We start from the raw sequence: 13571 nt of genomic DNA, 5'->3' as shown, positions 1-13571 counted from the left end.
AAAGAATAAAGAAAAAAAAGAAAAGAGGGGAAGAGGGAAGGGGGGAGGGAGGGGGGAGAGAGAGAGAAGAGACAGAGAGAGAGAGAGAGAGAGAGAGAGAGAGAGAGAGAGAGAACTTTTTTCATTTTTAAAAATTATTTATGGAATAAAACAAGCATTTCCATAACAGTAAAATAAAAAAAAAAGATTCTTGTACATGAAACTTCAAGTCTACCACGTACAACTTACCATTCCTTTCAAACTCACAACAAAATGATCAAATAATTTTTTTTTAATTGTGAACTATCTAGAGCCAGTATTCTTTACATTGTTTTCTTATGTCCATTGGGACACACTTAAAATAAGATTGGATACAAATAGACACTTTAAAGATTTTTCTTATATCCTAGAAATATGCAACTTCAGAACTGGAAAGGGTCTTGGAAATCATCTGACCCCATCCTTTTCATTTTATAGATGAGGAAATGAAGATAGCAAATTATTTTATTAAGGCAATACAACTAAGAACCCAACTTAATATCTGGTCCATTGCTCCAGCTATACTCATTTGAGAATATAAATAGAGGAATTTGTAAGAGAGAGAACTTTTAAAAAAATTTTATTTTATTTTTTCCATTTACATGCAAAGGCAGTTTACAATATTCACCCTTTTGCAAGTTTATGAATTACACAGTTTTTCTTCCCTCCCCTTCATGGCAGTGAACAATCTGGTAAAAAGAGAGCACATTTTTCAAGAAAAATCAGCTAACACAGCCATCAAGTTCACTAGGACATACTGTTTCAGACCCATAATATCTCATCTCTGCAAATAAGAGAAGATAAACTTACTTATTCATACATTTTATTCTCCCTCAACTTTGGTGCTTCCATTGTGCGCCTTCTTTTCCTGGCTCAACTCATTTAGTTTTCATTCATTCATTCATCATTCATTCCTATGTTGGTTTGTGTCTGGGTCTTCCTGACTCCCCTGGCTGGGAGGACAATGGCCATTTCCCAACACCCCCTGAGCTTCAGAGGGCCTCTGACCTGCCCCTCTTCCACCCCAAATCAGTCCCTCCTCAGGCAGTTTCCTCTTCCTCATCATCCAACTGGAGGCTGAAAATCAACTGGATTTCAACCATCTGTTGGTCAGAATTCCCAGGTCCCAGCGATGTACTGAGGCTCTGTCAGCCTCAGTCTCCCCAAGAACAGGGATTCCAGGCTTGGACTACCCCCCCCATCAGCCCTGAGGATTTGGATTCAGACCTTCCTCATTCTGATGCCATCATGCTCTAGGAAGAGCAAAGAGGACAACTATGTGGAATATGCCCGACAGTGGGCTGTGCTATTTGGGTCATAAAAGTCATACCCAACTGAAAGGACTCAACAACAGTTCTTCACAAGATCCAGAGATATGGAGAGGTGGACGAGGTGACCTTGCCTACAACATTCCCTTCACCTGCCAGTCAGATAATCTAGTCAGGAAAGGCCATTTTGCTCATTTGACGTTCTTTGTTCTTAATGAACCTATGATGGGTCTAAGTGATCACACTGGATCCCTTCTACTTGCTCAGAAACCATAGTTTGCTCTGGAATCTTGCCAAGGATGGATGTCAAACTCACCAATCTATTGTTTCTAGAATCTGATTTACCATTCCTATTGTCACCTTAAGATTTTGGGAGCATCCATTTTGGTGGGTTCAAAGAAAAGATAGATCTTATGGTCTAAAATTCTGTAAGAGAAGAAGTGGAGAAGGGATAGGGAAGTACCCATTAATGAACTTTGGAAGACACAAAGAGAAATCATTCAGATGAGGAATTTCAACAGACTGATGAACTGGTGCCAAAATGGAATGGCCTTCTCCATGAGGTGGTTGAAGATGGTGAACACTTGGTCAGGGATGTACAATGGATTCTTACATAGCTTGGGCAGTTAGATCAATAAAGGTACAGAGAATTCACCAAGGAACTTATATTTATTTTGTAAATTCAATTTAAATTTCTTTTGAATTCCGAATTCTTTTCTTTCCTTTCTCCCTCTCTCAGTCATTGAGAAAACAAGAAAAAATTGAATACATTACAAATATATAGAGAGAGATGCAAAATAACTTTCTGGACTACCCATGTTCAAAAATGCAAGAAAAAAAAGAAATAGAAGAAAATGTTTCATCCTGCTCACTGAGTCTCTCACCTATCCATTTGGAGGTGGGTAGCATGTTGGATTGGGTCCTTTGGAATTCTGGTGGATCACTGTATTGATCAGAGTTACTATGTCTTCTAAAGTTGGTTATTTTATACACTATTGCTTGTACTGTATAATTTGTTCTCCTGGCTCTGTTCACTTCATTCTACATCAGTTTGTACAAATCTTCCAGGTTTCTTGGAAAATCATCTCTTTCATCATATAACAAAATAGTATTCCATCACATTCATATGCTACAATTTGTTCAGCTGTTCCCCAAATGATGAACATTTTCTCATTTTCTAATTCTTTGCTACCACAAAAAGCTGCTAAGAATATATATGTATATATGTTCACACATACACATATATATATATATATATTCATATATTAGTGGCATCTATGGGTCAAAGGTTTCTAGGTCACAGATTTGTAGCCCTTTGGGCATAGCTCCAAATTGCTTTCCAGAATATCTGGACTAGTTCATGGCTCTTCCATAGTGCATTATTCTCTACTTCCCCCCCTAGCATTTATCATTGTCCTTTATTGTCATCCTAACCAATCTGATGAGAAATTGCATTTCTCCAATTTTTTAAATATAGCTATTGATTGTTTTGATTTCTTTTGGAAACTGCTTATTCATATCCTTTGACCATTAACTAATTAGGGAATGGCTCTTATTCTTGTAAATGTGACTAATTTCCATATATTTTGAAAAAGAGATATCAGAGAAACTCGATGCAAAGATTCTCTCCTGCCACCCGCCATTCTGCCCTTGCCCAGCACAAACTAACTAGCTTTTCTTTTCATTTTTAGTTGCATTGGTTGTGTTTACATAAAAATGTTTCAATTTTATGTAATCTTTTTTCTCCATTTTAGGTCCTGAAATCTTTTCTGTCAAATCACCAGAGCCAGGATAAAGGTATGAATATTTTGCTTAACAGATTTGCAGGTGTAAAAAATCTGGGAAGTGAAACTAAAACACTGATGGAGAAAGCCAAGAAGCTATTTTAGCCTTTGATCCCACATAGGCAGAGTTCAAGTGTTGTGGTTCCACTCACCTTGAAGGGTAAAAAAAAAAACCCAACCCAATTTTGTATAAAAATCATAGCAGACAAATCTTTCCCCCCATTTTTCTTCTATTACTTTTTCTTTTTTTCCATTTTATCCTGAAATGTCCTTTTCTTCTACTAGAGGACTTGTGTTCAGAATATCTACAACTTATGTAGTTTCTTGCCAAGCTTTCTTTACATTGGTTTTGCCTTTCATTGCCTCAAGGGGGAATGAGAGTAATCATGACATGAGATCAATTCACCCACTCAGGATGCATTATTATATATGAAGAACAGCAAGTGATAGGCTTTGTGGAAAGGGAGATAGATGTATGATTGGTTTGGAGAATTGGGGGGAATATAGGTTAGCAACATCTGTTGCTCTATTTTAAATTATGATCTAGGAAACTAAATCCGTCTCAGATGTAGACTGTTGATATTGTGATTGTTGGGGCAAGTCATTGGCCTTTTCAACCTTCTCCAATGAATGAATCCAGTTCTTTTCATCTGTATAGAACAGAAGGGCATGAGGGGGCAGGTCGAGAGCAGTGACAACCCAAGAAGAGAATTTGAAGTAATGTCTGCTCTTGGATCCATCCATCTTCCCTAAAGGGTTAGGGCAATCACAGCAGGGCAGCACATTTCACTCAGAGGATCATGGAAAATAAAACAGGAAGGACCTCAGAGGCCGGGTAATCTAATGTCTTTATTTTAGAGATGAGGAAACTGGAGGCAGCTGGGTGCTCCAAGGGGGTAGAACTTTGTTGAGTCAGAAAGACCCAAGTTCAAATCTAGCCTCAGAGACTTCCTAGCTTCATGACCCTGGCTGGGCAAGTCACTTAACTACTTTTGGCATCAGTTTTTTCACCTGTAAAATGGCACCTACTATAACAGCACTTACCTTCCAGAGTTGTGAGGATTACCTGAGATATTCATAAGGTGCTTTGTTGTCGTTGTGCAGTTGTTTTCGGTCATGTTGGACTGTCTGTGACCCCATTTGGGTTTTTCTTGGCTGTTTCCTTCTCCAACTCATTTTACAGGTGAGGAAACTGAGACACATAGGGTGAAGCGACTTACCCAGCTGTGAAGTGTCTGAGGATGGATCTGAATTCAGGGACAGGAGTCTTCCCAACTAGGCCTGGTGCTCTATATAAATGCAATTACAGATAGGAAACTGAGGTCCAGGGATGGTGAGCGAGTTGCCTGAGGTCACACAGGTGGTAAGCATCAGAGATGGAATCTGACCCTAGAAGAGTATACTCTTGCCATTGTACCACACTTTCTTAACATAACAGGATGAAATTTCCTTTGACATATTATTGTGTCTTTTGTCAAAAACTGATTTTACAAAAAATGTAATTAAACTTTACTGGACCAAAAATTTCAAAATAAAATTTCCCAAGGATACTAGTAAGTCGCTGAATTGATTGGAATTATCAAGATAGAACTGCTTTTTGGCACAGAGCCCTTGTTTTCCTCTGTGAAAGACCCTTCCCAGTGAGGAAAATCCCTCTTCCAATTCAGGTCGATACCCGCTCTGTTGGCTTGAAGAACTGACTGGAGCGATGAGGTGTTAAGGTCTAAACCACATGGCCAAGTGACAGAGGGGAGACTGAGTCCAGGCCGGAGACAAGGCCAGAATCCCCAGTGGATTTCCCAACCCTGCCCTACCCCACCTGGTTAGGATTTACATCTGAGCCTGTGGAGTTAAAAAGAAAACCTCATGAAAAAAACCCCAGGACCATTTAATGTAATTTATTTGAAATGCTTCCAGAAAAGTTTAAGGCCATTACACAAAACACATTCTTCACCAGAGCCTCGGATGCCTTTCTTTCCCCGGGCCAACCTGGAGTCGCCTCTTTTCCCAGTACTCTGGCCAGCCCGGGGAACTCGGTCTCCTCAAAGATGGCTCCTTTCTTGTTCTTCTAAACAGTCTCTTTCCTCCTGCCTGCTTTTCTTAGTGGTAGGCTGGTACTCAACACATTGAGTCTCTCGAGAAACAAACCACTTTTAAATAAACGTAATAGAAAAAAAATTCACCTTGTTTAAAATCTATAAATACAGAAATAGTTTTACAGGGAAAAAATGACCACAATAGTTTGTTTCTTTTAAAATAATAATGTCCTTATACATTGGGGGTTTTTTTATATTGATTATCTTGTCACACAAATTCCATTAATGCACATGAGATATGTACAAGGTAAATTGACACATATTTATCCCCTTTCTTTCTTGTAAACTTGTAAGACACATAAGATAAAAAAAAACAACCACCCATTTTTGGCAATAACTTAGCATTATTACTACTAGTGCTGGTGTGGGTATAGTTTTGCACAGTTCAGCCTTAATATTTACACTCTAAGGGGAAAATTTCAGTGTATTTATTTAGCATACTTAGTTAAAGCTCACATCCCACCCTGCCCTGCCAATCACTGATGAGGAGGATGACAATGATGATGGGTAAGTGTCTCTGGTCCTTGGGGCAGGCCTCCATAGGTTGGTGGGCCATATATGAGAGGATCCTGATTCTAGTTCACTCTAGAATGAACCAAACCAGGATCTGGGAAACACAAAGATAATTCTGGTCACAGCACAGGGTGGGAAGCCACCACAGAATGAGCCCTGAGGCAGAGATGAAGGATGGGGCTGGTTTCCCAGAAGGAAAATGGATTCATGATTTTGATGTCAACATTCCCAACTCAAACCCTAAAGGTCGAGAGTAATTCACCCTCCCTGTCTTGTACTTGGTAAACAGAGCCGTCACCACCATCCTGAAGTTTTTTTTTTCTTTTAAAATCAGTTTTTCATTCCCATGTCTTGGAATATTCATCCAAGGTACAAAAGGACCAAGGACAAGGTCCCCTCAATGCTCACTACATTCACTCATTGGAAAATTCATTGCCCAGGATCCCCAGTGACATGGTCTGGTCATCTTTATGGCCGAAGACCAGGGTATTGCCTTGAAGTTAATCCAAGTCATTGACTCTTCCATTGACTTGGTTTCTCAGATGTTCTCAAGACCTTCCATCAGGAGACTATTTGAGATACTTGGGAAACTAGTTATTCCCTCCTTCCCCTTTCCTCTCCTGGGGAAGGCATCTACATATTTCAGTAGTTCTAACATTCCTTTCTTCCCAGCAGGACAAGTGAAAGTAATTCATCTACAGACACTCCTGGAAAACAACTCAGAAATGATGTTGCATCGGGGTCCAGCCTCCAGATTGGCAATTATGGCAACCCAGGCAAAAGGTCAAAAACAGGGGACCTTGGACACCAGCAGGAAGGCGTTAAAAAGTGCTTCTCCAAAACCGTTCCATCTGTGGAATGCAAATACTGTACAGGTAAGCACACCTGGGAAGGACGGAGAGGTTCCTGTCAAACGTTGCTTTCTATTTGTTTGCTGTTCCCGCCACAAGAGTCCGTCTGCTCCATGCGCTCACAGTCGAGGCTGACCTCGCTCGTGTCCATGCTACAGTCCGACTCACTGCCCGACTGGTCCATCTGCTCCAGCTTGGTCTCTCCACTCAGAGGGGTGGGCTGCGGACAAGGCTCCTGGGGGTCCAGCATCCCAGTCTGGCTGGCGGCACACACAGCTGTCTCTTTGGCTTGACGGATGCAATTAAGCCACTGCTGCTTATTGAAGGTGTCGCTGGCCTGCAGGGAGTGAGACTGGCTTTGGGAGCCGTTCCTGAAGCTGACCCGGAAAAAGTTTTTAACTGAAAGGGAAAAACAAATTATGTCAGCATCCAAATGGTTCTCTGGTTGGTGAAAAACTGCAAATGCCCATTTCTAAGGCCAAACACTGATTTAGAGGTAGAAGAGAAGAAAAAAAAAAAGATTGGGTTTTTCTATGTTAATCTAGGCAAGTCATAAATTCTCACTTTAGCCATCTGCAAAATGAAGTCCCTGTCATAAATTTTTATTTTGACCTTGAACCACAGAAGGGACCGAGCATCCTGGTCCAATCCTTTTACTTTACAATGGAAGAAACTGAGGCCAAGAGAAGTGACATGATTTTCCAGAGCTCATGGACAGTGCAAGGCTTGGGACTAGAACTCAAGACGCCAAGGCTGCTTCTACTGTTCCATGATGCCTTCTCCCTCACAGGGCAGTGAAGAAAGAAAGAAAAACAATAACTCTGAACTTTTTTTTTTGCAAGGCAATGGGGTTAAGTGACTTGCCCAAGGCCACACAGCTAGGGAATTATTAAATGTCTGAGGTCACATTTGAATTCAGGTCCTCCTGACTCCAGGGCCGGTGCTCTATCCACTGCACCACCTAGCCACCCCTAACTTTGAACTCTCTCTTTTTTTTTTTAAGTTTTTTGCAAGGCAGTGGGGTTAAGTGGCTTGCCCAAGGCCACACAGCTAGATAATTATTGTGTCTGAGGCTGGATTTGAACTCAGGTACTCCTGACTCCAGGGCCGTTGCTCTATTCACTGCACCATCTAGCCGTCCTAACTGTGAACTCTTGAAGGATGTTTCTAATGAACAATAGTTCCTACAGATTAGAATGGGGTGGGAAATTCAAACCCACATCCTTTAAAACTTCTTATACCTGGCATCATCTTATATGCAGATGATGAGCTGTTCTATAAAAGCATACCATAGCAGGAGCTCAAAGTGGTTTTGTCAATGCTTCCATTGGCATTGGCAACTCCTCGTGAGGAAATTTCCTCTACCAAGACTAACTTCACAAGGATACCAGTGGGCTGTTCACCTGTCATCTCCTATCCTTGCCAACTATTCTTTTCTTCCTTATGATATAGCTCCTCAATAAGGTCTTTCACTCCTGGGATTCTCCAAAGTTGCTCAGTGTTGCTCACACCCTTCACGTGCCTTTTCTGTTTGATTACTGACTGTTAGTGAGAGCAGGGTCTTCCTGCAAAATGCTAGGGAGAAATAGTCACCTTGTACAAGGGATGGTGAGTGCTCATCAAATCTACAGGAGGGGGGCGGCTAGGTGGCTCAGTGAATAGAGCAATGGCCCTGGAGTCAGGAGTACCTGGGTTCAGATCCGACCTGAGACACTTAATAATGACCTAGCCATGTGGCCTTGGGCAAGCCACATAACCCCACTGCCTTGAAAAATCTAAAAAAAAAAATTAAATAAATAAATAAAATACAAATGTGAAAAAAAAATCTATAGGAGGAAGCTGAGAGGGCTAGCTGACACCCTAGATCTTGATGGACTAAGGCACTGGGCCTTAGAAGAAGAAATTCAATATGGAGAAGCATAAAATGATCCCCTTGGGATCAAAAAAATCCAATACAGAATAGGACAAAACAAATTTAGAATAGGACAAACCATGTGTAGAAAATAGTCTTTTCTTTTTTTTTGGCAAGGTAATGGATGACCTGCCCAAGGTCACACAGATAAATAAGTATTAAGTGTCTGAGGTCGCATTTGAACTCAGGTCCTCCTGACTCCAGGGCTAGTGTTCTATCAACTGTACCACTTAGCTGCCCCTAGACAAGAGTCTTTTTGAAAAAAATAACTGGTACCTGCTGGGGATCATAAGCTCAGGGAGATAAGACAGCCAATAAAAGCCAAGACCATCTTGGGCTATATCTGAGAGAATAAGGGGAGGGAATAAGGGAGGTGAGAGTCCCTGTGTATTACTTTTTTAGACTGTAGCTTTAGTCAGACCAAAGTTGGAATGTTGGGCTCTGTCCTGGATGCCACTGTCTAAATGAGGACACTGCAAGGTAGAATGTTCAGGAAACCAAGATGGTCAATGAAGAGCCTGCAGTGAGGAATCTGAGAATGTTTAACTTGGAGGGAAGACATGACAGCTGTCTATTAAGTATCTGGAGAAGCTATCTTATGGAAGAAAAGTCAGGCTTACTCTGCTGGGCCTAAGAGGAGCCAGAGGTAGCAGCTGTGGAAAAGTACATTTAAGCTCAATATTGGAAAAACTTTTTAACAATGAGAGCTGTCCTTAAGGAAAGTTAAGTGGCCTCAAGAAGCAGTGTGTTTCTCCCTCCTTGAAGGTCTCCACAAAGACCTGGATGATCATCAGTCAGATAGGTATATTATAGAAGGAATTTATCTGAGGAGATTTTGGACTAACCAATCAATCAATCAACATTTATGAAGCACTACTTCTGTACCAGGCATCGTGCTAAGTGCTAAGGATACAAAGAAAGACAAAAAACCAGTCCCTGCTCTCGAGGAGACCAAGTCTAATTAATGGGGGTCTCTTCCAGCTCTCAAATTCTGTAATTTTGAGGGGATCTGATGGATAGTTATGGGGCATGATCTATTTTTGGGTTCCCACGGTCCCCTCATACAGGCAGTAACTTGAAACTGGTCATACCTCTCTCCAAAGCAATCTAGAGATAATATGACCCAATCTAAGGGGGGGGGGGGGGTTGTCAGTTGATAAGAGTCTGGAAGAGCCAAGTTCAATTCCTTCTTCAGACTTCTTACTACCTGAACCTTAAAACACTCTATCAAAGCTAGCTATAATTAGGATCCTTCACAAAATAACAGCAACCAACAAAACCCAATACCAACCCCCCCAACTCAAGTAGTATTCGCACTTCTCTCATTGTTGCTGAAGGCGCCTCGGATGGAGCCACCGAGGCGCACTTCTCCATCCTGCAGGTCGTCCAGCAGGAGGTCCTTCACGGGAATTGGCTGCCGGTAGAGTTGGTAGCACAGCTGCTCATTGTGAGTGACAGGCCGAGTGATGACAAGAACTTCTTGAAACAGGAAGACGTGTAGCTTCTAAGAAGCAGAAACAGAACAGGAATTCTCACTTACTCCCATGAATTAAAATAAAAAAGAATCAGATATGCTATTAGAAAGACCAATGCTCTGTATAACTTGTATCAGATCACTTGCTATCTTAGGGCAGAAAGGGTAGGAGGGAGAAAATTTCACAAAAATGGATGTTGTAAACTATCTTCACATATAATTGAAAGAATAAATTAATATAATTTTTAAGAAAAGATAAAATAATTTTAAAAATCATCCCCTAAGAAAAGAAAAGAAGAAGAAAAAGAAATAACAAGACTCAATCCATTCTAAAAATCCATCCTTTGCTTGGCAGCCATTGGCACTTAAATTTGTCCACTTCAGTGTCTACATTGTGGGGGGACACCACTTCAGGTCTTCCTTCTAAACTGAGCACTCTTCACATTTTTTTTGTGTCTTGGACCCCCTCTGGCAGTCTGGGGAAATGTGCGAACCCTTTTTCAGAGAAGTGATTCTAAATGTATAAAATAAAATATATAAGATTCCGGAGAAAACCAGTTCCATTGAAATACAGTTTTTAAAGAATGAAAACAAAACCAAAACCAAGCTCATGGTCTCCAGATAAAGAACTAAGTCTTCAATAGGCTCTTTGTCCATTGTTGTTCCTTCTTCCTCTTCTAGGGGCATTGTTGCTGCCCAACGTGATCTTCTGATTTGTTTTTCCCTCAACTTGGCATTATATTTTCTTACAGGACTTTCCAGATTTCTTTGAGCTCTTCCTAATTATCTATTTTAATTCTTGTCATTGGTTTTGAAATTGGATTGGCATCATCTCCTAGATTTCCCAATGCATCCTTTCCCCCTTGCATGCCAAAGGACTACAGGTTAATAGGGGATCTTGGAGACTACCTGGTCTAACCTCCTCCTTGGGAGTCATGATCACCCACATATATCTATTTCTTATTTTTATATTGCTTTCCTAGGCAACATCAACATGAAACATGTCTCATACCAGCTCAATCGAGAGAGAGAGAGAGAGACAGAGAGAGAGGAGAGAAAGAGAGAGAGAGACAGAGAGAGATTTCCTCTCCTCTCCGAGGAGGACTTTGAGGATTTTACCTGGAGACGCCACCCTGTACCTCACATGCACTATTTTTTAATGTACACACTGTCTCCTTTGTTAAAAGGGTGGATCCATGAGGGCATGGACTGTTTCTATTTTTTTTTTTTTTTTGCATCTCGGGAGTCAAAAAGCCTACAGGTGAACATTGGGGTGAAAACCAGCAGGCCCAGTTACTCACCACGCCCCTGTTGTTCTTCAGTTCACCGTGGCAACACAGGACCCTGGAGCTGTCAATTAAAGAGTCCTTCTGACCCTCTTCCAGATAGATCAGCCGCTCCTTATAATAGCGGCATTCTGATTCCCCAGTCTTGGTATTGATCTCGGCCACGATCCCCTGAATGATGTTTATCTGTGGGGAAGTAGGAAGTAGGGAAAAAACTGTCAGCAACTGGATTTCTTCTGTGACCTTGGATGAGTCACTGAACCCATCTGCCTCAGTTTCTTCTTTGGTAAAACAAGAATCATGATAGTGGCTGAGGTTACCAATGTGCGGTGTTTTGAAAACCTGATGAATTATATAAATGCTGCTGCTACTATCATTATTATTAGTTTTGAGCTCATAAGTGTGAACTTTAACTGGTAATAAAAATGAGTTTACGATCTGCTACAAGGGCAGCTAGATGACACAGTGGACAGAGCACCAGCCCTGGAGTCAGGAGGATGGGAGTTCGAATCCGACCTCAGACATATGATATTCACTAGCAAGTCACTTAACCTGACTGCCTCACATCCAGGGTCATCTCCAGTCATTCTGATTCCTTTCTGGCCACCAGCCCCGGATGGCTCTGGAGGAGAAAGTGAGGCTAGTGTCCCCTTCTCCCAAATCCAGTTCAGGTGCTTGTCATGGTATCACCTCCTGATATCATGGTCTTCTTCAAGAATGAAGGATAACTATCATCATCATCATCATCGTAATTTGTTGTTCTAAGAGAAGCCCCTAGAAGGGGCAGCAGCCTGCCCTTCAATGTGGACTCAAAGTTAGATGCTGCTTAAGAAGTCTGCATTTACCAGAATCCCAGAATTTCTATGGGACAGGGGACCTTAGCAGCCATTTAGTCTAATTGGGGCCTGGACAGGAATCTCCACACTTCATCACCTTGGTCTGGTCACTGAACCTTTGCTGGGGAGCATCTCAGGACTGTCCACTCTCTGCCCAGCTCCATTTATTAGGAGGCTTGTGCTTCCTTCTATCTAGCCTAAAGGGATCTCTTGACAACTTTCATCCACTGCTTCTAGTTTTGACCTCAAGGGGCCAGAAAAACAAGTTAAACTCTCTCTGGTATGACAGCTCCTTAAATAATGACAGATAACTCTCAGGCCCAGCCTGCCTCACCCAAACCCCAAACTTTCTTCAAGTTAAGGCCACCTGCTCCTTTAAGGAATGCATTCATTTATATTAGAAAAGTTGAAGCAGTTTCTCAGGGAAGTCTTTTTAGTGGGCACAGGTCCATGACCTGGATGGGTCCTTTAGCCTTGTCACTGAATGTTCAGGACTTCAGGGCTTCCTGGTCACATCCACCCTTCTCATATATCTAGTCTCCCTCAATGACAGTGTGAGATCCCGGAGAATAGAGACTAGCTTGATTTTTGTCGTTATAGCGTAGCTGGCTAGCATTGACTGCCCCAAGGAAAGTGATTTTTCATTCATTCATGAATGACATCAGAGTGAGGCAAAGTATGAGGGAGAAATGCAAATGTCTTGGGGTAGCTAGGTGGCGCAGGAGATAGAGCACAGACCCTGGAATTCAAATCTGACCTCAGACACTTCATAATTCCCTAGATGTGTGACCTTGGGTAGGTCACCTAACCTCATTGCCTTGCCAACCCCCCCTAAAACAGAAATGTTAAAGCAGATGATGGAAATAATAATGCATGTACACACACACATACACACACACACACACACACACACACACCCAGGGGCAGAGAGGCTCCAGAGCCACCACCCATCGCAGGCTGCTTGGCTAAGACACTGACCTTGGGCTCCATGGGCATTCTCTGGCATCTGGTTCAATACATTAAATAGGTAAGAAAACACAAGAATGCAAAGGAAGCCAGAAAGTAATAAATATGGGAACGATTAATTTAAATTAAATTTATTTAAAAACTTAGAATTCAATCTTATGCTCAAGGAGGCAGAAAAGCCACAGGGAAAGTTGTAAGGGAGAAAAAAGCAAAGCTTGACCGGGGGCCCAAGCCGGGTCGGTGTGTGTTACAGCAAAAATGAAGTCGTGATGGGATCTTATGAAGCGTGAACGTGGTCAGGGCCTCTCTCTGGGGAAATGTCTGAACGGCTGTCTTCAAGGGCAAGTGAAACCCTATCTTTGTGACCACATGAAAGCAGTCTGGGGAAAAATCTCAGCCAGGCACAACTTCTGTCTTCCCATCAAAGCCAGATAAAGGGACATTTTTGTGGAAAGCTGAGGTCCAGTTCCCATCTCCTGACCCAAATCACCTAAGCCTCAACCTGTGAAGACTCCCAGAGGTTGTGGAGGCTTTGGAAGGAACCCAAATGCAAATGAGAGATTCCTT

General features: G+C 41.9%; 1 protein-coding gene across 8 annotated transcripts in view; it reads right to left on the bottom strand.

Moving 5' to 3' along the window:
* Window positions 1-5928: 5928 nt before the first annotated feature.
* The window catches only part of ARHGEF3 (Rho guanine nucleotide exchange factor 3), a 281901-nt gene continuing 274258 nt past the window's right edge, over window positions 5929-13571 (bottom strand). For 6 of the 8 annotated variants that reach the window (XM_074199129.1, XM_074199130.1, XM_074199131.1 and 3 more), the window contains 3 exons: window positions 11218-11388; window positions 9760-9946; window positions 5929-6929 (listed from right to left, as the gene is read on the bottom strand). In XM_074199129.1, coding sequence (XP_074055230.1) covers window positions 6589-6929; window positions 9760-9946; window positions 11218-11388 — 699 coding nt within the window. In that variant the 3' untranslated portion in view covers window positions 5929-6588. The remainder of the gene's footprint in view (window positions 6930-9759; window positions 9947-11217; window positions 11389-13571) is intronic. The other 2 variants (XM_074199136.1, XM_074199137.1) reach the window with 1 other exon arrangement.

This window comes from Macrotis lagotis, chromosome 8 (assembly GCF_037893015.1).
Source record: "Macrotis lagotis isolate mMagLag1 chromosome 8, bilby.v1.9.chrom.fasta, whole genome shotgun sequence".
In the NCBI taxonomy this organism is placed as follows: domain Eukaryota; kingdom Metazoa; phylum Chordata; class Mammalia; order Peramelemorphia; family Peramelidae; genus Macrotis; species Macrotis lagotis.
Note: the sequence above shows the minus strand (reverse complement) of the source record. Positions and strands in the feature narration are given on the sequence as shown.